The sequence below is a fragment of the Pongo abelii genome, chromosome 12 (genome assembly GCF_028885655.2).
Source record: "Pongo abelii isolate AG06213 chromosome 12, NHGRI_mPonAbe1-v2.0_pri, whole genome shotgun sequence".
Lineage (NCBI taxonomy): Eukaryota > Metazoa > Chordata > Mammalia > Primates > Hominidae > Pongo > Pongo abelii.
In genome coordinates, this window is record NC_071997.2 from 29,874,825 (window position 1) to 29,902,181 (window position 27,357).

The window sequence follows — 27,357 nt, forward strand, 5'->3', positions numbered from 1 at the left end:
CAGCGAGCCGAGATCTCGCCACTGCACTCCAGCCTGGGCAACAGAGCCAGACTCCATCTAAAAAAAAAAAAATTATATATATATATACACACACACACACACACACACACACACACACACACACATATGGGTGTATATATATATAGAGAGAGAGTTTTAAAATATATTCTGGATATTAGTCCTTCATCAGATATATGATTTGCAAAATTTTTCTACCGTTCTGTGGGATTTCTTTTCAGTTTCTCTCCTTTGAAGCACAAAATATCTTAATTTTGTGTGTGTGTTTTGAGATGGAGTCTTGCTCTGTCACTCAGGCTGGAGTGCACTGGCACAGTTTTGGCTCACTGCGGCCTCCACCTCCCAGGTTTAAGTAATTCTCCTGCCTCAGCCTCCCGAGTAGCTGGGATTACAGGCGCCCACCACCACAGCCAGCTAATTTTATTTTTAGTAGAGACTAGGTTTCACCATGTCAGCCAGGCTGGTCTTGAACTCCTGACCTCAAGTGATCCACTCGCCTTGGCCACCCAAAGTGCTGGAATTACAGGTGTGAGCCACTGTGCCCCGCCAATCTTTTAATTTTGATGATCCCCAGTTTACCTAATTTTCGACGAGATCGGGCACATTCAGGGTGGTATGGCCGTAGACAGTTTATCCAATTTTGTTGTTGTTATTGCTTGCGCATTCAATATCATATCTAGGAAACTCTTACCTAACCCAAGGTCATGAATATTTACACCTATATTTTCTTCTGAGAGTTTTATAGCTTTAGCTCTTACTTTTAGGATTGTGATCCATTTTAAGTTAGTTTTTGTATACTGTATGAGGCAGGAATCCAACTTTATTCTTTTGCGTGTGTCTCAGCCTCCCAAGTAGCTGGGATTACAGGCACTTGCCACCATGCCCAGCTAATTTGTTGTATTTTTAATAGAGACGGGTTTTCACTATGTCGGCCAGGCTGGTCTCGATCTCCTGACCTCGTGATCTGCCCGCCTCGGCCTCCCAAAGTGCTGGGGTTACAGGCGTGAGCCACCGCGCCTTGCCTAGGCTCAAAACTCTTATAATTCAATATGAAAAGTCAAATAACTCAATTTTAAAATGGGCAAAAGATTGCAAAAGACATTATCCTAAAAAAAGATATTCATATGGCCACTAAGCACATGAAAAGATGCTCAACATCATTATTCAGTGAGGAAATGCAAATCAAAACTATAATGAAATGCCACTTCCCACCCACCAGGACAGCTATACTCAAAAAGATGGACAGTAACAAGTACTGACACAGATGTGGAGAAATTTAAACCCTGATACAATGTTGGTGGGAATGTAAAATGGGGCATCGGCTTTGGAAAACAAAACTCCTCAAAAAGTTACACAGAATTACCATATGACCCAACAATTCCACTTCTAGGCATATACCCAAAAGAATTAAAAACATGTATTCACACAAAAACTTTTTTTTTTTTTTTGAGACAGAGTCTCACTCTGTCGTCCAGGCTGGACTGCAGTGGCGCGATCTCGGCTCACTGCAACCTCCACCTCCCAGGTTCAAGTGATTCTCCTGCCTCAGACTCCCGAGTAGCTGGGACGACAGGCATGCGCCACCATGCCTGGCTAACTTTTGTAATTTTAGTAGAGACAGGGTTTCACTATGTTGGCCAGGCTGGTCTTGAACCCCTGACCCCGTGATCCACCCACCTCGGCCTCCCAAGGTACTGGGATTACAGGTGTGAGCCACCGCACCCAGCCAGTGTTGCTGAATTTCAATAGCCAATTAACTTTCTGTGAAAACAGGCTGAGTGTGGTGGCTTACGCCTGTAATCCCAGCACTTTGGGAGGCTGAGGCAGGCATATCACTTGAGGCCAGGAGTTTGAGACCAGCCTGGCCAACATAGTGAAGCCCATCTCTACAAAAAATTAGCTGGGCGTGGTGGTGCATGCCTGTAATCCCAGCTACTAAAGAGGCTGAGGCAGGAGAATCACTTGAACCCAGGAGGGGGAGGTTGCAGTGAGGTGAGATCATGCCACTGCACTCCAGCCTGGGTGACAGAGCAAGTCTCTGTCTCAAAAAAAAAAAAAAAAAAAAAAAACCTTTTCTAGGAAAATAGCTCTGCCCATAATCATGGGTTACCCAAACTTTCCCATAGATGTTTATTTCAGTATTTGCCTCACTGGGTTCAACACTCCTAAAGTTCTACAGCCTTCCAGATGTTTTTATTGTAGACACTATCTTAGCATCTAGTTGTACCTTCAGCCATCTCTTAATCATCTTAATTTTCAGCTAGTCTGAAAACAGATAGAAGCCAGCAGCCATGAACTCAGCTAAATAACACACCAGCACACGCTCTTTCCAATTCCTTTCTTTGTTTTTAATAGAAGTAAATCAGGGATGAGAGACCATTCGATGAAAGGAAGGGGAAAGGAGTTTCCTTTTCACTGAGAAATTATACACAAGTAAATCTTGGGAAGATGGTTGTCTAAAGATCAAACACAAATCACATTTGGAAAATGGAATTCCAGTGTATTTGGCAGTAGCCATGGAATCCCACATTTAATGATAGCTCATTGAAATTACTCTTTCAACCATTGCCACTCAGCTGAACCTTTATATACAGGCCTTTTATCTTAGAAGGAAATGAAATTTTGACATCGCTTATTGTGTTATTCTACTTGCCTGCTCCCCTTAAGGAGGAGAAGGAACTGTGAGCTAATAACATCATTTCTATGTCCCAGATCCCATAAGGGCAAAGACTTACAGTCATCAAACTTCAACACCAGCTGCAGCGACTTTTCCAGCAATTTGCACAACAGTCATTAATACCAGATATTTTGCTTAGAAAATTGCTCTTGTAAAGGAAGGGTAATGTCTCATGCAGTCGTGCATCGAAGGAGTCCTATGTAAGTCTAGGCGTGAGTCACATGACTATGAGTGCTTGAGCTAAGTTGAAACATATTTCTAGTACTTACTTGTTAAGAAATCCATACATTGTATATAACTTTAGAATTTGTCTTCCTCTCTGTTTTATTAAACCCATTTATCTTTTGTGAGAGATCATAAACACCTAATCCAGAAGGGACTGGGGAACAAGCAGGCGCTGTATGAAGGGCAGACAGGCCAAACCCAGGTCTTCCGTCTCTGCAGTGAGCAAATGTGTGCAAACATATCAAGAAAAGTTGACATTGTTACAGACACTGCCAGAGGTAAGGAGATAAAATCAACATCTGGTAAAAGCCATCCCAAAGCTTTGCACACACACCATAAAAAAAGGTTAATTGGTGGAAATTAGTTATAAATAATAAAGTGGGCTCCAATTAACTGGAAATCACTATGGCTAAGGGAAAGCTGAATTGAGGCTATATTTATTGATAAGCATTTGTGTGGTTTGCAGTTGTCTCCATGCATGATTATTGCTGACCATCTCAGGGCAGAAATGACTTCCAAGAATACCACTACCAGCCACTCATTCAGTGATGTGACATGAAGTTTCAGGGCCAGAGAATATAATGGGATATGAATATAATCTTTGGAGCTCTGTTTCGATGAAGTATTTGGGTAGTTCTAGAAGAATATTCTAAATATTCACATTCATGCCTAGTTTTTCAGTCCCAATTTTGTATTCTTAAAGAGGGCATTTGTCTTAGTCTGTTAGTGTTGCTGCAAATGAATACCTGAGGCTGAGTAATTTGTAAAGGAAAGAGGTTTACTTGGCTCACAGTTCTGCAGGCTGTACAAGAAGCATGGCACCAGCATTTGCTTCTGGTGAGGCCTCAGGCTGCTTCCACTCATCGTGGAAGCTGAAGGGGAGCTGGTGTGTGCAGAGATCACGTGGCGAGAGCACAGAAGAAAGAGAGACAGGACGGAGGTGCTAGGCTCTTTTTAACAACCAGCTGTCTTGCAAACTAATGGACAGAGAATTCACTCATTCCCACGAGAACAGCATCATGCCATTCATGAAGAATCTGCCATATTACCCAAACATCTCCCATTAGGCCCCATCTCCAACATTGAGGATCAAAATTCAACATGAGGTTCGGGGATCAAACATCTGAACTACAGCAGCATTCAGGATTGAAAGTGCTTAAAATCTATTTGCTCCTAAATAAAAGTTTATCAGAAGAATCTCATTTCTATCTCCGTCCTCACCACTTCATCAGCTCCCTCCTCAAATAGTTAACCATTTCCAAAAATTCCCAGTTTCCTCTTCCTATGATCCTTTTTATAAAATTAAGCAAATATGAATATATACGTAAATTTGTTTTGTTTTGTTTTGTTTTGTTTTTTGACTGGGTCTCGCTCTGTCTCCCAGGCCCAAGTGCAGTGGTGCAGTATCGGCTCGCTGCAACCTTTACCTCCCGGGTTCAAATGATTCTCCTGCCTCAGCCTCCCCAGTAGCTGGGATTACAGGCATGTGCCACCATGCCAGGCTAATTTTTTGTATTTTTAGTAGAGACAGGGTTTCACCATGTTGGTCAGGCTGGTCTTGAACTCCTGACCTCATGTGATCCAGCTTCCTTGGCCTCCCAAAGTGTTGGGATTACAGGTGTGAGCCACCGCACCTGGCAGACATAAATGTATTTTATTTCACCTCTTATTTTACACAAAAGGCAGCATGCTTATATACGTTATTCCTATACAAAAAAACTAAGTAGTAGAATCTATCATTGTTTTAATTTGATTTCTTTTAGACTTTGAGTAATCAAAGATTTTTTCCATTTTTAGGTTATAAAGAAATCATGCCATGTGTTCTCCTAGTACTTTTAGTTTTTACTTTTTATTCTGATATACACTGCGAAGTATGTATCCAATTTTATCTATTTCCAAATGGTTATCCAATTGTCCCAACACTGTTTATTTAAAGTCCATCCCAGCAGATTGAGATGCCGTCTCGTCTAAGCATACACTAATGTTTATATGTACTGGGCTCTATTTCTGGGCTTGTTCTGAACTTGCTGTGCTGCTCTCTTGATCTCTGTCTATTTATGTACTAATACCACATTGTTTTAAGATTTAGTAGGGCTAGCTCTCCCTCCTGTCTTATGCTATTCTTGATAAAAATTTTGGAGTCAAGCTGCCTAGCCTCAAAAAATAATTTGTTGGATTTTTGACATCGTGTTAAATTTTACATATTGACTTGGAGAAAATTGATATCTCTATGATGTTGAGTCATACTACCCAAAAATAAAGGATGTTTGTCCATTTGTTCTAGTCTACTTTTGTATCTTCAGAAAAGTTTTTAAATTTAACTTGCCTACTTCTTTATTTCCAAGAGCTTTTTCTTTTCTGTTGTTATTGTAATTGGAGTCCATTATATCTTGTAGATTGTTACTGTAAACACGGATGAAGACAATTTTTATGTTAATTTTATATCCTGCTCCTATACTGAATTATCGTATTGTTAGAATGAATTTAAGACTCGGTTCCGCTGAGTTTTCCAGGTATGCTATATCATCCGCAAACAGAAATAGTTTATTTTTTCTAATTCGTATATCTCTAATCTTTTCTCATAAGCTGTAATTATTTTCTCCACAGCCAAGAAGGATGGAAAGATGGAAGAAGTCCCTGAGGGAGGTGAGAGGATCTGGAGCACAGGTGGAAAGAATAACAAAATAATAATTTTGACAAAAGTAAGAGGGATGGGGCTGGGCATGGTGGCTCACGCCTGTAATCCCAGCACTTTGGGAGGCTGAGGCTGGCAGATCACCAGGTCAGGAGATCGAGACCATCCTGGCTAACACAGTGAAACCCCCGTCTCTACTAAAAATACAAAAAATTAGCCAGGTGTGGTGGCATGCGCCTGTAGTCCCAGCTACTCGGGAGGCTGAGGCAGGAGAAAGGCGTGAACCCGGGAGGTGGAGCTTGCAGTGAGCCGAGATCATGCCACTGCACTCCAGCCTGGGCAACAGAGAGAGACTCTGCCTCAAAAAAAAAAAAAAAAGTAAGAGTGACACCTTTCAAACTGCTGATAGGGCAGTAGGGTATGGGCATTTGGTCTGTTAATCCCTGTAGAGGGATTGTTAGCAGAAAGAGGGTCCCAACCCAGACCCCAAGAGAAGGTTCTTGGATCTCTGGCAAGAAAGAATTTGGGACAAGTCCACAGAGTAAAGTGAAAGCAAGCTTATTAAGAAAGTAAAGGAATGAAAGAATGGCTGCTCCATAGACAGAGTAGGGCGTTCCAGAAAGCAAGAGAAGGAACTCATCCACCTTAGGTACAATGCTTGTGTAGATACAACAAACCGAAAATCATGGGCACACTTGCTCTACTACCAAGGCTTGTGACAAAGGAATTTGTGTAACTGTTACCAAAACACCAGGGGTTAGGTCTAGGTCCTGCTGCTGGCCACAACGAAAGACAATCACTGAGATGACAAGTATTCCCAAGGAAGAAGCCTTTAATTGGGTGCTGCAGCCGAGGAGACAAGGAGAGGAGACAGGAGATAAGTCTCAAATCCATCTCCCCGACTGACTAAAACTAGGGGTTTATATAGCAGGGAAGAAACGTAACATTGTGTAAGAAAACAAGAAGAGGGAAGGGCAAGGAGGCATCTGGTGAGGTGATCGTTTGAGTTTCAGTTCTTTGATACTTTTTCTGAGAGGCCTGAAGGTCCTTTCCTGAGGAAGAAACTAAGATTAAACAAAAGTTTCAAGCTTTAACAGCAGAAGGGTCAATGTCTACGTTTATCCAAAAACAACTGTCTATGGGACTATTGGGCCAGGTTTCATAACTACTGTCTTTCCCAATAATCTATATTATTGTTAAAACAAAACTTTAAGAATGCTTTTGTTCTTGGCTGGGCATGGTAGCTCACGCCTGTAATCCCAGCACTCTGGCTCACGCCTGTAATCCCAGCACTTTGGGAGGCGGAGCTCAGGAGTTCGAGACCAAATGGCGAAACCCTGTCTCTACTAAAAATACAAAACTTAGTATTTTGTATATTTCCCAGCACTTTGGGAGGCGGAGCTCAGGAGTTCAAGACCAGCCTGACCAAAATGGCGAAACCCTGTCTCTACTAAAAATACAAAACTTAGTATTGGTGGTGCATGCCTGTAATCCCATGTACTTGGGAGGCTGAGGCAGGAGAATCACTTGAACCCAGGAGGTGGAGGCTGCAGTGAGCTGAGATCTTGCCATTGCACTCCAGGGTGGGGAACAAAGAGAGACTCTCTCAAAAAAACAAAAGAAGGCCAGGTGCGGTGGCTCACACCTTTAATCCCAGCACTTTGGGAGGCCAAGGCAGGTGGATCACCTGAGGTCAGGAGTTCTAGACCAGCCTGGCTAACACAGTGAAACCCCGTCTCTACTACCAATACAAAAAAAAACAATTAGCCAGGTATGGTGGCACGCACCTGTAATCCCAGCTATTCGGGAGGCTGAGGCAGGAGAATCGCTTGAATCCAGGAGGTGGAAATTGCAGTGAGCCGAGATCGCGCCATTGCACTCCAGCTTGGGCAACAAGAGTGAAACTCCATCTCAAAAAAAAGAAGGAAAAAAGAAAGCTTTCAGGACACCAGGACATTTCCTGGGTCTGTTAAGTCTTAGGTCTGTTTGGTAAACATTATTAATTTTTTCCCTTAAGTGTAAATATTCTGTGACTAAGCATGTGTAACCTTCTGAGAATACAGCCCAGTAGGTCTCAGCCTCATTTTCCCCATTCCCTATTCAAGATGGATTGGCTTTGGTTGGAATGCCTCTGACCGGATCATGTGGGGAAGAGCAACTGTAGAATAGCTGAGTCCTGGAAAACAGTCCTCAGGGAACAGCAAAGGCTGGGGATGAGGAAAGGACAAAACACCACCTGCTCTGTTGCTGTGCAGGACTGAGCAAGAAGCACAGGATCGAACTCAAACTTAGTCCCAGTCCTGATTTTGGTGGTGAGACCCAAGGAAAATTCATTAACAAACATTGTGCTGCCAGATACATTAATAAATCCCTAAAAGGGCCTGTAATTCAGTTGAAATGAGTTAGAAAAATCTTAAGGATCCTTATTAAATAAAAACTCCTTGCTCTAAAGCAATCATTTGATTCACTCTATATCAACGATGGTGCACCTTAGCATCACCTGAGGATCTTTAAGAAAATATCTGTGCCAGGCCTCATTTCCAAGGATTTAATTTGTCTAAGGATGGAGCCCCAGGACAGTAGTAGGTTTTGAGGGCTTCCAGGTGATTCTAATGCATAGCCACAGTTGGAAGCCCTGTGCCTATCTCACAGGTGTGTGGGTCTCTACTTTCTGTGTCCACTTAGTTGCCAGGAGGCGGCAAGTTAGCCCACGTGTGCGAGATGCTTCCTTCCATACCAGGTAGGAATATTGCTCTCTTAAACTCGGTGTGTGCCTGGGCAGAAGCGCTGGAGCCCAACACCTGCGTTTTACAAGTCAGATTGCTGCTTTTTGCTCAGTGCCTGTGTGCCTGCATACATGTGTCTCCTGATACTCAGGCACAGCAGATGACTTTCACCTTTGCTTTAGTGTTTTGCTCACTGCTGCATGCAGAGCCTAGAATGATGCCTGGTACACAGCAGGATCTCAATGTCTTATTAATGAGTTGCCTTTTCCAAGGCTGAAGTGATCGTGGGTGAATTCCGGAAGACCCTGCATCATTTTTATTTATTTATTTATTTATTTATTTATTTGAGACGGAGTCTTGCTCTGTCACCCAGGCTGGAGTGCAGTGGAGCGATCTCAGCTCACTGCAAGCTCCGCCTCCCCCGTTCAAGCAATTCTCCTGCCTCAGCCTCCAGAGCAGCTGGGATTACAGGCAACTGTCACTACGCCCGGCTAATTTTTTTGTATTTTTAGTAGAGACGGGGTTTCACCATCTTGGCCAGGCTGATCTCGAACTCCTGACCTCAAGTGATCTGCCCGCCTAGGCCTGGGATTACAGGCGTGTGCCACCGCGCCCGGCCTAGAGGCAATTTTCCATTTCTGACTTGTTAGGCTAGTCAGAGCGAGACGTCTTTACAGGTTTGGGCCGGCAGCTGGAAAAGGCACACGGCCCCGGGCTCCTCCTCCACCCAGCCCCACTCCTCCTCCGCTGAAGACCAGCCCTAATAAGGCAGCGACCAGAATTAGAACCAAGTCAAGTGCACTCCGAGCAGGACAGTGGGCAGATCCTATCCCGCGCATGCGAACAGCTTCTGTTGCCGGTTCCTTGAAGAGCGGGCGCAGACTCAAAGCTGTTGCTTCCGTCTTTACTCCCCTCTGCTCGTCCCTGGGCTGGGCGAAGGCTGGGCTGGGGGAAGGGGCGTGGCGGCGCTGTGCGCGTGCACAAAAGGGAGCTGAGGGGCAGGGGTGCCGCGGCACAGCTGGCTTGAGCAACTGAACTGGAAACAAGATGCAGGTGAGCTAGGACGGGTCTCGGGTCTGGGGGCTGCGGCCCGTTCGTTTGTCTTGTTGGGCCCGGGCCGGCGTTGGACGCCCGCCCTGTGGGAAGCTCCGGCGCCGCAGGCACGAGGGAGGCCCGGCGCTTCCAGGCCCTGCGCAGGCGCAGTGCGGGAGGGCGGGCGTGGTCCCACCAGGACCCATGGCCTGGGCGTCCCCGCATCGGTGTACCGGGTCCCCCAAACCTCGTCCTCCGGGACTACGTCTCCTCGCGGCCTCTACCCACCCGGGCCTGTGAAGGTCTTGCCGGATCCCGCCTAACAAAAGTTACCTCCTCTCCTGAACTCCCGTAAGGCACACCTGGGCAGAGGTGTTAGGAAGCGGAGGGTCCGGCCCGGGGTCTTCCGCACGTAAAGCAGCTGCACAGCCGGTGTTCCTGGCTCCACTGAGAGCCAGGTGAGGGCTTAGTTACACCCTCTTCCCCCGAGCCCTGGGGTCCAGTTGGGGCGCGTTCCCTATCTGACCGCTCGGGTTCCAGAGCTCCCCGCGAGGGTCCCTCTGTTTCGTCTTTTTTTTTTTTTTTATTAAAATAGGTAAAATAAATTATTTTTCTGTAGCTGCAACTTACTAGCGGAATTTGGTTAAAGCCCAAAGAGAATGAATGAAAACACCATGGAAATGGGCACCATTGTGGGCAAAAACCTATGCCAACTTGTCCAAGGATCCCGCAGTGGTCAGAAATTCTAATCTCTGCTTAGTGGCAGATGGAGAGGAGAGGGTGCGGGTTTTGCTGGGGAGGGAGGCATTAGGGGCTAGAGGGGAGGGCGTGCCTGCCAGGAGCCAGACACTTTTTTTTTTTTTTTTTTGAGACCGGGTCTTGCTCTGTTGCCCAGGCTGGAATGCAGTGGCTCTATCACAGCTCACTGCAACCTCCACCTCCCGGGGCTAAGCCATCCTCCCTTGTCAGCCTCCGGAGTAGCTGGGACCACAGGCGTGTACCCACCACTCTGGGCTAATTTTTTGTGCAGATGGGGTCTCCCTATGTTGCCCAGCCTCAGCCTCCCAAAGTGCTGGGATTACAGGATGAGCCACCGCACCTGGCCTAGACACTCTTAAATGATGAAGTGGTAACTTGAGGGCTGCCCTGGCCTCCTTTGCATCCCCTGTCCTTCAGGTCCCTTGAGGCCTTCCCTGACCACCCTGTAGAAAGGATTCTGCTCTTTTTGTTTGTTTGTTTGTTTCTTTTTGAGACAGAGTGTTGCTCTGTCGCCCAGGCTGGAGTGCAGTGGCGCGACCTCGGCTCACTGCAAGCTCCGCCTGCCCGGTTCACACCATTCTCCTGCCTCAGCCTCCTGAGTAGCTGGGACTACAGGCGCCCGCCACCACGCCCGGCTAATTTTTTGTATTTTTAGTAGAGACAAGGTTTCACCACGTTAGCCAGGATTGTCTCGATCTCCTGACCTCGTGATCTGCCCGCCTGGGCCTCCCAAAGTGCTGGGATTACCGGCATGAGCCACCGCTCCCGGCCTCATTTTTCTTTTGATGTATCTCAGAACTGTTACACAGGGTTGGGGTTGGAGGCTGGTTATCCCAGTGCCCTTTTCACAGTGCTCCTGATTTCATATTCCAAAGCAAGCCTGAGCTCCATTAGCAGTGTTCTTGCCACAGCATGCAAACCGGTGCTTGGGCAGCTGGGTTCTGGATCTAAGAGCCACTTTTACATCAGTCTTTATGACATTGATCCTTTGTGATTTTGATGCTGGCTGATTTGGCCAGCCGTTCTAGCACGGCAGTGCCTCTAAATGCCATGCCTCTCCTAGGCTTGTGAGGATTCGGTGGCAAGGTACAAGAAAAAGGGCTTAGAGTGCCCTGTATTTTATGAGCTACTCTGAGACGTCTCAGCTTTTCCTCTCAGGTTTGGCCATTAGAGAATTCTGTCAGCCAAGCCACATCTGCAGCCTGAGATCCTCAAAATGTCACAGTCTCTTTGCTCTTGGGCACTATGCACGCCGCAGGCCGCTCTGCCTGGAAGATTATTTTCTTGATTACGGGTGTGCACCTGGCTAATTTTTGTGTTTTTAGTGGAGATGGGGTTTCACTATACTGGCCAGTCTGGTCTTTTAACTCCTGACCTCAGATGCTCTGCCTGCCTTGGCCTCCCAAAGAGCTGGGATTACAGGCGTGAGCCACTGCACCCAGCCTGGAAGATTTATTTTTATTTTTTATTATTATTATTTTTTGAGAGTCTAGCCCTGTTGCTGAGGCTGGAGTGCAGTGGCTCGATCTCGGCTCACTGCAAGCTCCGCCTCCCGGGTTCACGCCATTCTCCTGCCTCAGCCTCCCAAGTAGCTGGGACTACAGGCGCCCGCCACCATGCCCGGCTAATTTTTTGTGTTTTTAGTAAAGACGGGGTTTCACCGTGTTAGCCAGGATGCTCTCAATCTCCTGACCTTGTGATCCACCCACCTCGGCCTCCCAAAGTGCTGGGATTACAGGCGTGAGCCACCGTGCCTGGCCTGGAAGATTATTTTTAAGCCCCCAGATTCCTATCACAGGTTGCTTTCCACCCTCAGACGGAATGTCACCTCCTCTGTAGGGAACATCCCTATCTACTCTGGAATGTGGTTCCTGGGTAATTCTCTAAAATGGCAGCCTGTTTGTCATTGCACTTGCCACAATTTTATCTCTCTGTGTATAGTTTGTATATATACTTGTTTGTTGCCTGTCTCTTCCTCTTGACTGTAACACAGGTGACTCTTGCATTCACCACTCTTCCCCATTGCCTACAATAATTTACATGTGGTAGATACTTAAGTTTTATCTGTTGAATGAGTCACTCTCAGTCATTATTATTATTATTATTATTTTGAGACTGTGTCTTGCTCTGTCGCTCAGGCTGGAGTGCAGTGGCACGATCTTGGCTCACTGCAAGCTCCGCCTCCCGGATTCACGCCATGCTCCTGCCTCAGCCTCCCAAGTAGCTGGGACTACAGGTGCCCGCCACCACGCCCGGCTAATTTTTTGTATTTTTAGTAGAGACGGGGTTTCACCGTGTTAGCCAGGATGCTCTAAATCTCCTGACCTGGTGATCCGCCTGCCTCAGCCTCCCAAAGTGCTGGGATTACAGGCGTGAGCCTCCGTGCCCGGCACTCTCAGTCATTATTAAAAATATATAACGCATGCCAAGTCAGAACCTTGGTATCTGTATTGATACTGATCTGCACTCCCTATCCTAATTTTTACACCAAGAATAGCTTCTCCATTCAGGGAGGGGTAGACAGGAAAAACAAAACAGGGGCTGTGGATCTTTTGACACTTTCTCAGAAATAGTTCACAGACTGGTGTGAATTCCTCCCTTCCTGTCACTTTTCCCATTTTGCCCCTTGCCCAACATGGCGCCCTACATGCTAGAGTTAGCACTCATGGTAACCTTGGTCCTGCTCTTCTAGGACCCCAACGCAGACACTGAGTGGAATGACATCTTACGCAAAAAGGGTATCTTACCCCCCAAGGAAAGTCTGAAAGAATTGGAAGAGGAGGCAGAAGAGGAGCAGCGCATCCTCCAGCAGTCAGTGGGTGAGTTCACTCGCTTTCCTCTGCATCTGTCTGGGTTAGGAGATGGCTCCCTAAGCCTGTGACTGCCCTGCCAGGAGACAGGTCGGAGTGCCAGCATGGACACTCTCTGTGTCTGTGGGACCTCAGATAAGACACAGGGCATCTCTCACCTTCACCTTCCTGAGGCATAGACTTAGGGGACTTCAGATATGTCCCACAAGTCCTTGTCCATGTCAGATGAGCACTGAAGAAAATACTTCTTTCTGCTTTCTGGTCTGTGATTCCCTTTGATAATGTCATGGAAATTTGTTCAAGGTTTTTAGTATTTGTATTTTTCTGAGCATATACTTTATTCTCTGTGGTTTCATTGAGGATATTAACTAAAAATAGCTTCATTTGGGGAGGTGTAAGATGTTTGCAATGTGTGGGAGTCTGAGGGGGGTTTTCTCAAAGGCAGTCGTACTGTCTGAATGGGAGTCCCTTGGAGTGCTGGTAACCCCACCCACCTAGTGTTTACTGAAGCAGTCTCTGGAATGAGGCCCAGGAATCTGCATTTTAAACAAGTGCCTTAAAGGATTCTGATGCGTGTCATAGTTGGAGAAGCATTGGTCACAGGGACTAGTACTTTTGTCCTCTGTTGACACATTAGAGCTAATTTAGAGAAGGATTTATTAGAAAGTATCCAGCGAGTGCTTATTGCATGATTATCATTGTCAGGTGCTTTTCTGGGGTTGAGGATTTAGTTATGCGTAAGCCAGACACAATTCTCTGCCCTCAGAGAACCAACATTTGAGTGGGGGAGACAGACAGTAAACAATAAAGAAAATAAGGCAGTAAAAGGGACTAGAAAGGGTTGGAGGAGAAGCAGGGTCAGAGAGGGCCTCACTGAGATGACATTTGCATGGACCTGAAGGAGGTGAAGCTGGCATTTGGGTAAAGACCTGAAGGAGCTGAAGAACACATTTGAATAGACCTGAGGGAGTTGTTGAGACCTGAAGGAGGTGAAGAAGACATCTGGGTATTCCTGAAGGGGGTGACGTGAGCGAGTGAAACGTGGGCCCTGGCATGGCTGGGAATCCCTGAGGAGCTGGAGGCGCTGGGGGAGAGAGAGTTCAGAGCAGCCTCAGCAGACCCAGTAGCTTCTAGTAAGGACCTTGGCCTTTACACCTAATGAGGCAGGAAGCTTTTGGAAGTTTAAACGGTGGAGTGACATTGTCTCTTTTTTTTTTTTTTTTTTTTTCCGAGATAGAGTCTCGCTCTTTTACCCAGGCTGGAGCGCAGTGGAGCAATCTTGGCTCACTGCAACCTCCGCCTCCCAGGTTCAAGCGATTCTCCTGCGTCAGCCTCCCGAGTAGCTAGGATTACAGACATGTGCCACCACGCCTGGCTAATTTTTTGTAGAGATGAGGTTTCACCATGTTGGCCAGGCTGGTCTCACAACTCCTGACCTCAAGTGATCCGCCCACCTCAGCCTCCCAAAAAGCTGGGATTATAGGCGTGAGCCACTGCACCCGGCCAAGGGGTGCATTAACTTTCAGATCCCTATTAGACAAATAGCCACATTAAGAGGGCGCTTGAGTATGTTTTTCTCCACATTAGAGAAGTCTGGGCTGACAACTTTGGGAGTTGTCAGCATATTGATAGCATTGAAAGCCATGAGATTAGATGCAATCACCAAGGGAGTGGGTGTGGATAAAGAAGGAAAGTAGTCAAAGGTTTGAGCCTGGGGAATTTTAATCAGCAGAGGGTTCAAAAGTAGGGCGATTGGCTCACTCCTATAATCCCAGCACTTTGAGATAGGCAGATCACTTGAGGTCAGAAAGTTCAAGACCAGCTTGACCAACATGGTGAAACCCTGTCTCTATTAGTGATACAAGAATTAGCTGGGTGTGGTGGCACACGCCTGTAATCCCAGCTACTCAGGGGGCTGAGGCAGGAGAATTGCTTGAATCTGGGAGGCAGAGGTTCTCAGTGAGTCAAGATCGCACCATTGCACTCCAGCCTGGATGACAAGAGTGAAACTCCGTCTCAAAAAAAAAAAAGAAAAAAGTGGGGCAGGGTGAGGCAGGATAGGAGAAGAGAGGGGAGGAGGATCTGAGGGCTTGGGGAAAATGCTGTGAGTCAAGAAATTGGGATTACAGGTATGAGCCACCATGCCCGGCCTCTCAGCTTCTAATGTAGTGTGGTGCCTTAAGTAATTTTTGTTTAGATGGGCTAAGGATCTGGTGTTGTATGCATATCTTTAGGAGAAAAGAGAGGGGAAAAAAGAAAAATGCATGTTTGTTCATCTTTTTAAATTTTTGCTTTTTGCCAATGTAACTAAATTCAGTGAAAACATATGAAGATATGACTTTGGAAGAGCTGGAGGATCATGAAGACGAGTTTAATGAGGAGGATGAACGCGCTATTGAAATGTACAGGTAAGTGCCACCCAGAGGGGCTGTTTGTTTTTTTGTTGTTTGTTTTGGTTTGTTTTTTTTTTTTTTTGGCATGGCAATAAACTGTGTGGGCTGAGCATGGTGACTCATACCTGTACTCCCAACACTTTGGGAGGCTGAGGCAGGCGGATCGCTTGAGCTCAGAAGTTTGAGACCAGCCTGTGAAACCCCGTCTCTATAAATAATACAAAAACTAGCTGGGTGTGGTGGCAAATGCCTATAGTTCCAGCTACTCAGGAGCCCGGGAAGTGGAGGTTGCAGTGAGCTGAGACTGTGCCACTGTACTCTAGCCTGGGCGACAGAGCCAAATTCTGTCTCAAAAAATAAAATTAAATGTATGTCCTTCAAAAAATTAATTTTCAGCTGAAACATCTAGGAGCGACTACAGTTAAATAATATTGTGAATTTTAGCAAACTGATCTTAGATTTTTGCCATGAGACCAATAAATAAACCTGGGCTTTTACAAGGATTGCCTTCTAGACGATGTATGTGTACACGTGTTTGTGTCTGTGATGTAAGATGTTTCTCTCTTTGTTTTGTGCAGACGGCAGAGACTGGCTGAGTGGAAAGTAACTAAACTGAAGAATAAATTTGGAGAAGTTTTGGAGATCTCAGGGAAGGATTATGTTCAAGAAGTTACCAAAGCTGGCGAGGGCTTGTGGGTCATCTTGCACCTTTACAAACAAGGGTGAGCTGATCTTCCACTTCTATCAAATGTTAATTTGAATTTATGTCTTCAGGATCTCAGGCGTTACCTATATCAGAGGGTTTAAAAAGTCTTTTTCTGGGCCAGGCGCGGTGGCTCACACCTGTAATCCCAGCACTTTGGGAGGCTGAGGCAGGTGGATCACGAGGTCAGGAGATCGAGACCATCCTGGCTAACACGATGAAACCCCGTCTCTGCTAAAAATACAAAAACAAAATTAGCTGGGCGTGGTGGCGGGCGCCTGTAGTCCCAGCTACTTGGGAGGCTGAGGTGGGAGAATGGCATGAACCTGGGAGGCGGAGCTTACAGTGAGCCGAGATTGCGCCACTGCACTCCAGCCTGCACGACAGAGCGAGATTCTGTCTCAAAAAAAAATTTTCTGGTACTGAGTTTTTTTTGTTTTTTTGCTGGTTTGCCCACACCTTCCTTATTACTTAATTTTTTTATCTTAAGACTTTCAAGTTAATAATTTGTGACTAATACGAATGCCTTTGTTAAAGTATAGCAATGAAGACTATGCTTTTCTGTTTTTGAAAAGGAATTCTTAAGTTATTTATTCCTTTACAGGAACTCTGACATTTCAACATTCTATGTAATGAATTTATCTCATAGATGGCAAGGTTGGCCTTTAAAGTAGTAATTTCCTGAACTGTGTGATACTGAGGGCTTCTGATTTTTCTCAGCTCTTCAGTCTTGTGTTAAACTGTAGAGTCCAGTGCTTCTTTTTTTATTTTATTTTATTTTTTTGAGACGAAGTCTCACTCTGTTGACCAGGCTGGAGTGCAGTGGCATGATCTTGGCTCACTGTAACCTCCATCTCCCGGGTTCAAACAATTTCTCCTGCCTCTGCCTCCCGAGTAGCTGGGATTACAGGCGCCTGCCACCACACCCAGCTAATTTTTGTATTTTTAGTAGACATGGGATTTCACCATCTTGGCCAGGCTGATCTTGAAGTCCTGACCTCGTGGTCGACTCACCTTGGCCTCCCAAAGTGCTGGGATTACAAGCGTGAGCCACCACGCCTGGCCAGGAATTTCTTTAAAGCAGAAAACGTTTTCTGACATTTCACACTTTCTAAACCTTAGCATTTTCTCATTCAACCTTATAAGAAATGTATAGCAATTTTATTTTTTACATTGAAGCTGTTTTTCTGACTTGTTTTGTCAAATAAATTGGACTTTGGATTTGTGTTCTTCACTTTCCCTCAGCATATTAAGAAGTTTTTAAGAAATGTTAATTCAGCTGGGCATGGTGGTTTTCACCTGTAATCCCAGCACTTTGGGAGGCCATTGCGGCCGGATCTTGAGCTCAAGAGTTCGAGAGTGGCCTGGGCAACATGGTGAAACCTGTCTTTACAAAAAAAAAAAAAAAAAAAAATCAGCTGGGCATGGTGGTGGGTGCCTGTAATCACACTTCCTGAGTAGCTGGGATTACAGGCGCCTGCCACTGCACCCAGCTAATTTTTGTATTTTTAGTAGAGACAGGGTTTTGCCATCTTGGCCAGGCTGGTCTTGAACTCCTGACCTCATGATCCACTCACCTTGGCCTCCCAAAGTGCTACTTGTGGGGCTGAGGTGGGAGGATTGCTTGTGAGCCGAGGTCACACCACTTCACTCCATTTAGCCTGGGTGAAAACAAGACCCTATGTCAAAAAAAAACATTAATTCATCTTAGCTAGCAGCAGAATTACTTGTGAAACTGTTACAAGGTTTTACTTAGGGTAGACGGGTCATTGAGCTTTGTTCTGTATAAATGTAGGATCATAATTGCTTCTGTTTTCTATGTGTGTTTTATAGAATTCCCCTCTGTGCCCTGATAAATCAGCACCTCAGTGGACTTGCCAGGAAGTTTCCTGATGTCAAATTTATCAAAGCCATTTCAACAACCTGCATACCCAATTATCCTGATAGGAATCTGCCCACGATATTTGTTTACCTGGAAGGAGATATCAAGGCTCAGTTTATTGGTCCTCTGGTGTTTGGTGGCATGAACCTGACAAGAGATGGTAAGGGCTCTGGGAGACAGGCGGGGCGGTGAGAGATGGGAGGCGCGTTTCTGTTGGAGAGTGTGTGTATTTCCTGGACTCCTGTTAACGATGGTGGGTCAAGTTCACCTCTGCCTGTGTGAGTGACTGTTAAGAGGACAGAAGCACATTTAATCTCATCTTAGTTGCATAATCAGGAACAATTACAACTGGGCTTTACTGATTCTTAGTTTAAGGAAGGCATGATAGACTTAAATATAAACATTTTTCATATTGGTGTGGAATATATTTTGTCTCTACAGTTGGATGTTTTTGTAGCTTGAAATCACAACATTCACTTTTGCTTTAATTCACATGAACACAGGGAGATGTTAATGTATATATTTGTATTTTTCTACAGAAATATTCTCAGTTGAGTATGTTAGTAGCTTTTACATTTATTTACTTATTTATTTATTTATTTTTTGAGACAGAGTCTTGCTCTATCACCCAGGCTTGAGTGCAATGGTACGATCTCGCCTCACTGCAACTTCTGCCTCCTGGGTTCAAGTGATTTTCTCCTGCCTCTGCCGTCCAAGTATCTGGGATTACTGGCACCTACCACCACGCCCAGCTAATTTTTGTATTTTTAGTGGAGACGGGGTTTCACCATGTTGGCCAGGCTGGTCTCAAACTCCTGGCCTCAAGTGATCTACCCACTTCAGCCTCCCAAAGTGCTGGGATTACAGACGTGAGCCACTGTGCCCGGCTAGTAGCTTTTATTTATTTTTTTTGAGACAGAGTTTCACTCTTCTTGCCCAGGCTGGAGTGCAATCACGTGATCTTGGCTCACTGCAACCTCTGCCCCCCAGGTTCAAGCGATTCTCCTGCCTCAGCCTCCCTAGTAGCTGGGATTACAGGCATATGCCAACATGCCTGGCTAATTTTTTTGTATTTTTAGTAGAGACAGGGTTTTTCCATGTGGTCAGGCTGGTCTCGAACTCCTGACCTCAGGTGATCCACCCGCCTCAGCCTCTCAAAGTGCTGGGATTACAGGCGTGAGCCAGTGCGCCTGGCCAGCTTTTAAATTAAATTAAAATTTTATTTAATTCTGCCTGTTAGCTTGGAAGGATGTAGTTTTTGTTTGTTTGTTTGTTTGTTTGAGATGGAGTTTTGCTCTTTCGCCCAGGCTGGAGTGCAGTGGCGCGATCTCGGTTCACTGGAACCTCCGCCTTCTGGTTGCCAGCAATTCTCCTGCCTCAGCCTCTCAGGTAGCTGGGATTACAGGCGCCCACCACGACGGTTGGCTAATTTTTGTATTTTTAGTAGAGACAGCTTTTCACCATATTGGCCAGGCTGGTCTTGAACTCCTGACCTCGTGATCTGCCCGCCACAGCCTCCCAAAGTGCTGAGATTACAGACGTGAGCCACCGTGCCCGGCTGTGTTTTTTAATTCCTTTCTACCTGTTAAACGTGGAGGTATCAAAATACATATCCGCACAGAACGTGAAAGAGAACCTCAGCCCAGAGGCATTCTTGCCAAGTGAAACTCTTTATGTCTTTATTGAAATAATATTTCCAACTATGCTTCACCAGAAAGACATTTTTAAACATGACTTTATATACTATACCACTAAGATACTCATCTGGCGGCTGGGTGCGGTGGCTTATGCCTGTAATCCCAGCATTTTGGGAGGCCGAGGCGGGTGGATTGCCTGAGGTCAGGAGTTTGAGACCAGCCTGGCCAACATAGTGAAGCCCATCTCTACAAAAAATTAGCTGGGTGTGGTGGCGCATGCCTGTAATCCCAGCTACTCGGAGGCTGAGGCAGGAGAATCGCTTGACCCAGGAGGCAGAGGTTGCAGTGAGCCGAGATCATGCCATTGCACTCCAGCCTGGGTAACGAGCAAAACTCTATCTCAAATTTAAAAAGATATTCAGCTGGGGAAAGTATAAATATACAAACACACGTAAACACACACATATAGGAGATACATCAGTTACATATTCCAGCGTTCAAAGGCGTACAGCATTTCAAACTAAATACATGTTTGCATCTTATTTTGACCTTTTTTAAATGTACCATGAGGGGAGAGAGAAGTGTGCAATTGTTTTTATTTCCAAAACAACGTCCTGAAGTCTAGTGAACTTACGTATAACAATTGCTTTGTGTAAGTGAACAGTAACATTAAACACACTTATGTACGTATGTGTGGATATATAAAGATTTTTTTTTTAATTTTTGAGACAGGGTCTTGCTCTGTCACCCAGGCTGGAGTGCAGTGGCGCAATCTTGGCTCACTCCAGCCTCTGCCTCCCGGGTTCAGGTGATTCTCATGCCTCAGCCTCCTGGGTTCAAGTGATTCTCGTGCCTCAACCTCCTGAGTAGCTGGGACTACAGGCATGCGCCACCGTGCCTGGCTAAGTTTTGTATTTTTAGTAGAGATGGGGTTTCACCATGTTGCCTAGGCTGGTTGTGAACTCCTGACCTCAAGTGATAAGTGATCACCCGCCTCAGCCTCCCAAAGTTCTGGGATCACAGGCGTGAGCCACCGCATCTGGCCGGATATAAATTCTTGAGTCAGGAATTTGAAGTCTTGTTTTTTTTGTTTTTTGTTTTTTTTTTTTTTAAGAAACAGGTTGAATTTGTATAACATTCAACCAAAGTACCTAGAGCTGAAAATGCTCATCTTTGTGGAGCACTTTTTTTTTTTTTTCCCAGCATGACTGAGGTATGATGACCAAAACAATTGAATATATTTAAGATATACAACATGGAGATTTAACAGAGGTACAATGTGAAATGATTACCACAATCCAAGTGATTAACCATCATTTCACATAGCTGCCCTCACTGTGGTGAGAATCCTTAAGATCTACTTTCCTAGCAAATTTCAGGTATACAATACATTATTATTCACTGTAGTTACCATGTTCTACGTTAGGTCTTCAGAACTTACCCATCTTATAACTGAAAGTTTGTATCCTTGACCATCATCTCCCATTTCCACTCCTCCCCTGATAACCACCATTCTATTCTCTGTTTCGTGGAACACTTTAAGTTAATAAGACAAGTAAAATTCGACTGAGCACGTTGGCTGAAGCCTGTAATCCTAGCACGTTGGGAGGCTAAGGCTGGAGGATTGCATGAGGCCAGGAGTTTGAGACCAGCCTGGGCAACATAGCAAGATCCCATCTCTACAAAAAAGAAATTAGCCAGATGTGGTGGTGCACACCTGTAGTCTCAGCTACTAGGGAGATGGGCGGGAGGATCATTTGAACCCAGGAGTTCAAGGTTACAGTGAGCTATGATTGTACCATAGCACTCTAGCCTGGGTCATGGAGTGAGAGCCTGTCTCCAAAAAAGTAGATTAAGATAAGACTTAAGTAAAATTGGTTTTTAGATTTTTTTTATTTTGAGACAGAGTCTCGCTCTGTCGCCCAGGCTGGAGTGCAATGGCATGATCTCAGCTCACTGCAAACTCCGCCTCCCACGTTCACACCATTCTCCAGCCTCAGCCTCCTGAGTAGCTGGGACTACAGGCACCCGCCACCATGCCTGGCTAATTTTTTGTATTTTTAGTAGAGACGGGGTTTCACCATGTTAGCCAGGATGGTCTTGATCTCCTGACTTCGTGATCTGCCTGCCTCGGCCTCCCAAAGTGCTGGGATTACAGGCATGAGCCACCGCACCCGGCCTGGTTTTCAGATTTTAATCGATGTGTCCAGTTAGCAGAGCTCTCTGCCTTGATGTTCCTTTACACGAAGCCATTCGTTGTAGAATCTCTTAGGTAGTCCTTTGGTTCTGCCTGGGCTCTTCTCTGAAGTAGGCAAATACATCACTTGATTTTGCTTCACTTGGTCTCAGACCACAAGAATTTCGCTGATTTTAAGAGTGAAGTGTTGGAGCTGAGTCTTCAGTTACTGATTCTTTATTATCTGGTGCTTTTTTGATTAGTTGGAACAAATGTGTAAGTTCTAGGGTATCACCACACATTTATTCTTCGACCCCAATAGATTGAGATACTGGACATGAGGATGAAGAGTTTATTAAAATTGGATTTAATGATTAGATTGCCAGCAGGTCTGTGGAAATTATTTCCTTCAAATTTTTCATGCTGATTTCCTTCCTGGGAAATTGTCCAAACTGGGAAATTGTAGTCATCAGAGGATAGGTTTATTCTTTGTATTTTTGAGACAGGGTCTCGCTCCGTCCTGTAGGCTGGAGTGCAGTGACATGATCGTGGTTCACTGCAGCCTTGAACTCCTGGGCTCAAGTGATCCTGCCACTTCAGCCTCCCAAATAGCTGGGATGATAGGCACACACCACCACTGTACCCAGCTAATTTTTATTTTTTATTTACTTTTATTTTTATTGTTGAGACAGTCTCACTGCTGCCCAGGCTAGAGTGCAGTGGTATGATCTTACATGTCTGCAACGTCTGCCTCGCAGGCTCAGGTGATCCTCCTACCTCAGCCTCCTAAGTAGCTGGGACCACAGGCACATGCCACCATGCCGGGCTAATTTTTTGTCATGTGCCCAGGCTGGTCTGGAACTCCTGGGCTTAAGCAATCCACCCACTTTGGCTTCCCAAAGTGCTGGGATTACAAGCGTGAGCCACAGCACTTGGCGTACCCAGGTAATTTAAAAATTTTTTGAGACAAGGGTCTCACTATATTGCCCAGGGTTGGTCTTCAACTCCTAGCCTCAGGTGATCCTCCTGCCTCAGCCTCCCAAAGTGTTGGGATTACAGGCGTGAGCCATTGTGCTGGGCCAAATTTCGATAATTGTATTTTCTACTTAGAAAAAACTAGCTTGATGGACTTAGGGTGAGGGCACCTTTGCAGCACAGTGCCTTAGGTGATTTGCTTTTTCGTTACCATGTAGAGTTGGAATGGAAACTGTCTGAATCTGGAGCAATTATGACGGACCTGGAGGAAAACCCTAAGAAGCCGATTGAAGACGTGTTGCTGTCCTCAGTGCGGCGCTCTGTCCTCATGAAGAGGGACAGCGATTCCGAGGGTGACTGAGGCTACAGCTGCTATCACATGCCGAACTTTCTTGTGACAAATTGTCTGGATTTTTTAAAAAAGGAAAAAGCAAGAATGAATCCTTGTGGTTTTTAGTTTTGTATAAATTATGTTTCAAATCTTTACATTTTGGAAATAATCATTGCTGGAGATTCTGTTAAATATTTTGGAACTCTTTTATAAATTATAGTATTTCCTCTAAAAAAATTAAAACCAGCCATTTGTATGGCAAATGTCTGTTTTCCTCATTTCTATTTTAAGTAAGCCATAAAACCTAGTCACTATTTTTTGACATATAACTATAAAAAGAAATACAGTTTTAAATGTGAATAAATTATACAGTGGAAAATTGCAAACTAAGCCTTATAGATAACATTGTTTATTTTTATTTTATAAAGAGAGCAATGAGATTAACTCAAACTACAGGAATGGTCTCTAGGACAAAAGAATGTTAGTATTGAAGAAACAATTTTTGTGAAACATTCCCTTCTCGAAGCAATAACTGAAAGGTTCCAGTTTACTGCCATATTTGGTTAAATGTGTTTTCTTGTTAAAATAGTTTATCTCAGACTGTTAACTAATTTTTTTTTTTGAGATGGAGCTTTGCTGTGTTGCTGAGGCTGGGGTGCAGTGGCACAATCTCAGCTCACTGCAACCTCTGCCTTCCAGGTTCAAGCAATTCTCCTGCCTCAGCCTCCTGAGGAGCTGAGATTACAGATGTGCATCACCATGCCCGGCTAATTTTTGTGCTTTTAGTAGAGACGGAGTTTCATCATGTTGGCCGGGCTGGTCTCAAACTCCCAACCTCAAACTCCTGATCCACCCGCCTCGTCTTCACAAAGTTTTGGGATTTACAGGTGTGAGCTACCGTGCCTGGCCTGTTAACTAATTTTGATTACTATAAGAGGACATTAATTTATGGAAATATATAAGCATACACATAAGTAAACTATCTCAATAAACTCATTTTGTGGTTCATAAGTATGATCACGTGTGTGAGATGTGCCCCCCTCAAATATTGTTAGGCTGTTGGCACATTACCCATATGATATGAAAAAAACAATATATCAAGATGTTTTGTGAACCAGATCCTGTTAGTATTTCTCACTTAACAAATGAACATTGATACTAAACAATTAGAGGAAATATTTTCTGATATTTGTGTTGAATGATGTAGTACTTAGTGCTGGTTTGAATCTTAAATAAGAATCAGCATGGATTTCTTTTAGATTATGTTGTAAAATTTATTTTTGCTCTAATTCAAAGAATGACAAGCAACTTGGACCCATTTTAACAGAAGTGTCTGTCTTAGATATTTGGATTCCACCCCCTCCTTTTTTTTTTTTTTTTTAAAATAGAGATGGAGTCTCCCTGTGTTGCCCAGCCTGGTCTTGAGCTCCTGGGCTCAAGTAATCCTGCCATCTCCGCCTCCCAAAATGTTGGGATTACAGGTGTGAGTCACTGCACCCCGCCCACATACACAAGAGCCAGCACTGCCAATAACATATTCCTTGGTGGTGTACTTTGAAAGTGTTTCATGGAATTTTAATTGCAGGGTTGGAACAAATTTGGTCAGTCCTCTTACTTGGATGCTGGTTCCATGGGGTTTGTAGGAGAGCTACCTTCTTAGATTTTGGTCTTGGTAGCTGACGTTATGAGATCTTGAGGGAAAAACAGGTGGAAAGTTCAATGCTGCATGTGCCTGAGAGCCTTAATGTGCACATTTACAAAGAAAAAAAGGTGGTGCATGAACAGGGGGCAGTGTCCACAGTGACATATAAGAGCTTGAGTCCACTATGAAGCCCACACAGGATCTAATTCTAAATTATTAGCTGTGCCACTTCAATCAAAGTGTGAAAACTGCACCTCATAATTTTGCCTGCACACCAGATGAAGGCATTTAGTTTGAGCACAGCAAAAGCTCAGGTGCCTATGGCATTGGCAAATGAGCCCTGATTAATTCTCGGAGACTTCCCTGTAATACTAGTATCTTCTTTCTAATTCCTTTGGCACATTAGTGATGTGACAGAGGTGATAAGACTTGGTGCTTAAGCACTGAGTTCCCCCAGTTCCACAGCAGGAACACAGCAGTGACCAGTGGGGGACACAAGGACACCTGGAAGCTGTCTTCTGTGCTTGGAGGAAAGGGTTGTGGGGAAAGGTTAAGCAGGTGCTAGGTGGCCACCCCCCCGCCCCCACTTTTTTTTTTTTTTTTTGGAGACAGGGTCTCCAGCTGCCCAGGCTGGAATGCAGTGGCATGATCTCATCTCACTGCAGCCTCAACTTCCCAGGCTCAAGCGATTCTCCCACCTCACCCTCCTGAGTAGCTGGGACGACAGGTGAGCACCACCATACCAGGCAAATTTTTTTTTTTGGTATTTTATGTTGAGACAGAGTTTCACCATGTTGCCTGCCTGGTCTCGAACTCCTGGGGTCAAGCAATCCACCCACCTCAGCCTTCCAAAGTGCTGGGATTACAGTTGTGAGCCACTGTGCCCAGCCTGGGTAGCCCTTTCTTAAGTGATTGGTGGGAAATTGGTTCCAGAAAATTGGGATAATAAATGATTGGGAATAGTGAAATTGATAGGATTGTATAATCAGATAGTTCCTTCTTTTGTGGAGAAGAGAAAGGATGTGGATAGATGACATACACCTCCTTCATTGCACGCCTAACTTCACCTTCTCACACCCTGAGTCATTGCTTCTGCAGAGACCTACAGCAGAGCCGCTTCCTGGTGGTTCAGAAGGACTTCAGAAAGTTGCGCTGGTATAATCCCAGCACTTTGGGGGGCCAAGATGGGCAGATCACCTGAGGATAGGAGTTTGAGACCAGCCTGGCCAACATGGTGAAACCCCATCTCTACTAAAAATACAAAAAATTAGCAGGGCATGGTGGCACAACGCCTGTAATCCCAGCTACTTGGGAGGCTGAGGCAGGAGAATCACTTGAACCCGGGAGGTGGAGGTTGCAGTGAGCCAAGGACGCCACAGCACACTCCAGCCTAGGTGACAGAGTGAGACTCTGTCTCAAAAAAAAAAAAAAGTTGTGCTGGCTATGAAAGGCATCTGTGAGATGGAAGGGCAATTTAGAAGGGTGTCCCTTCGTCATCAGGGAGGGCCAAAAGTTTTTTGTTTTTTTTTTTTTTTGGCATTTATTACCTCCAGCTTTAAACTCAACCTTCTTATATAATCCCAAATATATATATATATATATATATATATATATATATTTTTTTTTTTTTTTTTTGAGACAGAGTCTCGCTCTGTCACCCAGGCTGGAGTGCAGTGGCGCGATCTTGGCTCACTGCAAGCTCCGCCTCCTGGGTTCACACGATTCTCCTGCCTCAGCCTCCTGAGTAGCTGGGACTACAGGCGCCCGCCACCACGCCCCACTAATTTTTTTTTTTTTTTAAATTTTTGGTAGAGACGGGGTTTCACCGTGTTAGCCAGGATGGTCTTGATCTCCTGACGTCGTGATCCACCAGTCTCAGCCTCCCAAAGTGCTGGGACTACAGGCATGAGCCACTGCTCCCAGCCTATAATCCCAAATCTTGACCAACTACTTTTCAGGTATGGCAGGCAACAAGTGTTGTGGCTGCAGCGCCTGCGTGAGAAACATGCTCCCATGAAAGGGGCCGGGTACAGTGGCTCACGCCTGTAATCCCAGCACTTTGGGAGGCCGAGGCGGGTGGATCACCTGAGGTCAGGAGTTCCAGGCCAGCCTGACCAACATGGTGAAACCCCATCTCTACTAAATACAAAAATTAGCCGGGCATGGTGGCGCCCTATAATCCTAGCTACTTGGGAGGCTGAGGCAGGAGAATTGCTTGAACCTGGGAGGCGGAGAGTGCAGTGAGCCAAGATTGCTCCACTGCACTCCAGCCTGGGCAACAAGAGTGAAACTTTGTCTCCAAAAAAAAAAAAAAAAACAAAAAGAAAGAAAGAAAGTGCTTTTGTCCTGCTTACAGAAACCAGCTATTACTCACAGATATAACCTTGGAGACAGGTGGCTCTCAGTCTCAAGTGAAGATGTGCCTGTCTCCAAGTCCCCTCCCTCCCTCTCTGCTTTTGACCACATTCTCTACCCCATTCTTTGCTCCAGTAATCATCCGTCTTGATTTCCGCTTCTCCCTGGACATGGGGCCTTCAGGTAGTGACAGTGTTAGGGTCCTGTGGCAGAGACTGCTTGTTGCCCACCAGTATCTGGGATTCTCCCCCCCCACCCCACTCCAGTGGCAATGGGACCAGCTGAAAGAGTAAACCCCGGCCTCTCTTGAGCTGTGGGTGGTTGGCTGGAAGTTCAATTCTGGGCAAGCTGCTACTACGAGAAACAGACAACTGTCATGCG

The 27,357-nt window shown here is 45.3% G+C and overlaps 1 protein-coding gene and 1 pseudogene across 1 annotated transcript; both read left to right on the forward strand.

Annotated features, from left to right (window-relative positions):
* The first annotated feature begins 9,233 nt into the window (after positions 1 to 9,233).
* PDCL3 (phosducin like 3) lies at positions 9,234 to 23,975 on the forward strand. Its single transcript, NM_001132095.1, is given in 6 exon segments — positions 9,234 to 9,334; positions 12,765 to 12,891; positions 15,200 to 15,290; positions 15,854 to 15,997; positions 17,812 to 18,020; positions 22,867 to 23,975. Coding segments are annotated over 6 exon segments (720 nt in total). The 5' UTR covers positions 9,234 to 9,328; the 3' UTR covers positions 23,010 to 23,975.
* On the forward strand, positions 23,972 to 24,060 carry LOC112132217 (small nucleolar RNA U13; annotated as a pseudogene).
* Positions 24,061 to 27,357: the final 3,297 nt, after the last annotated feature.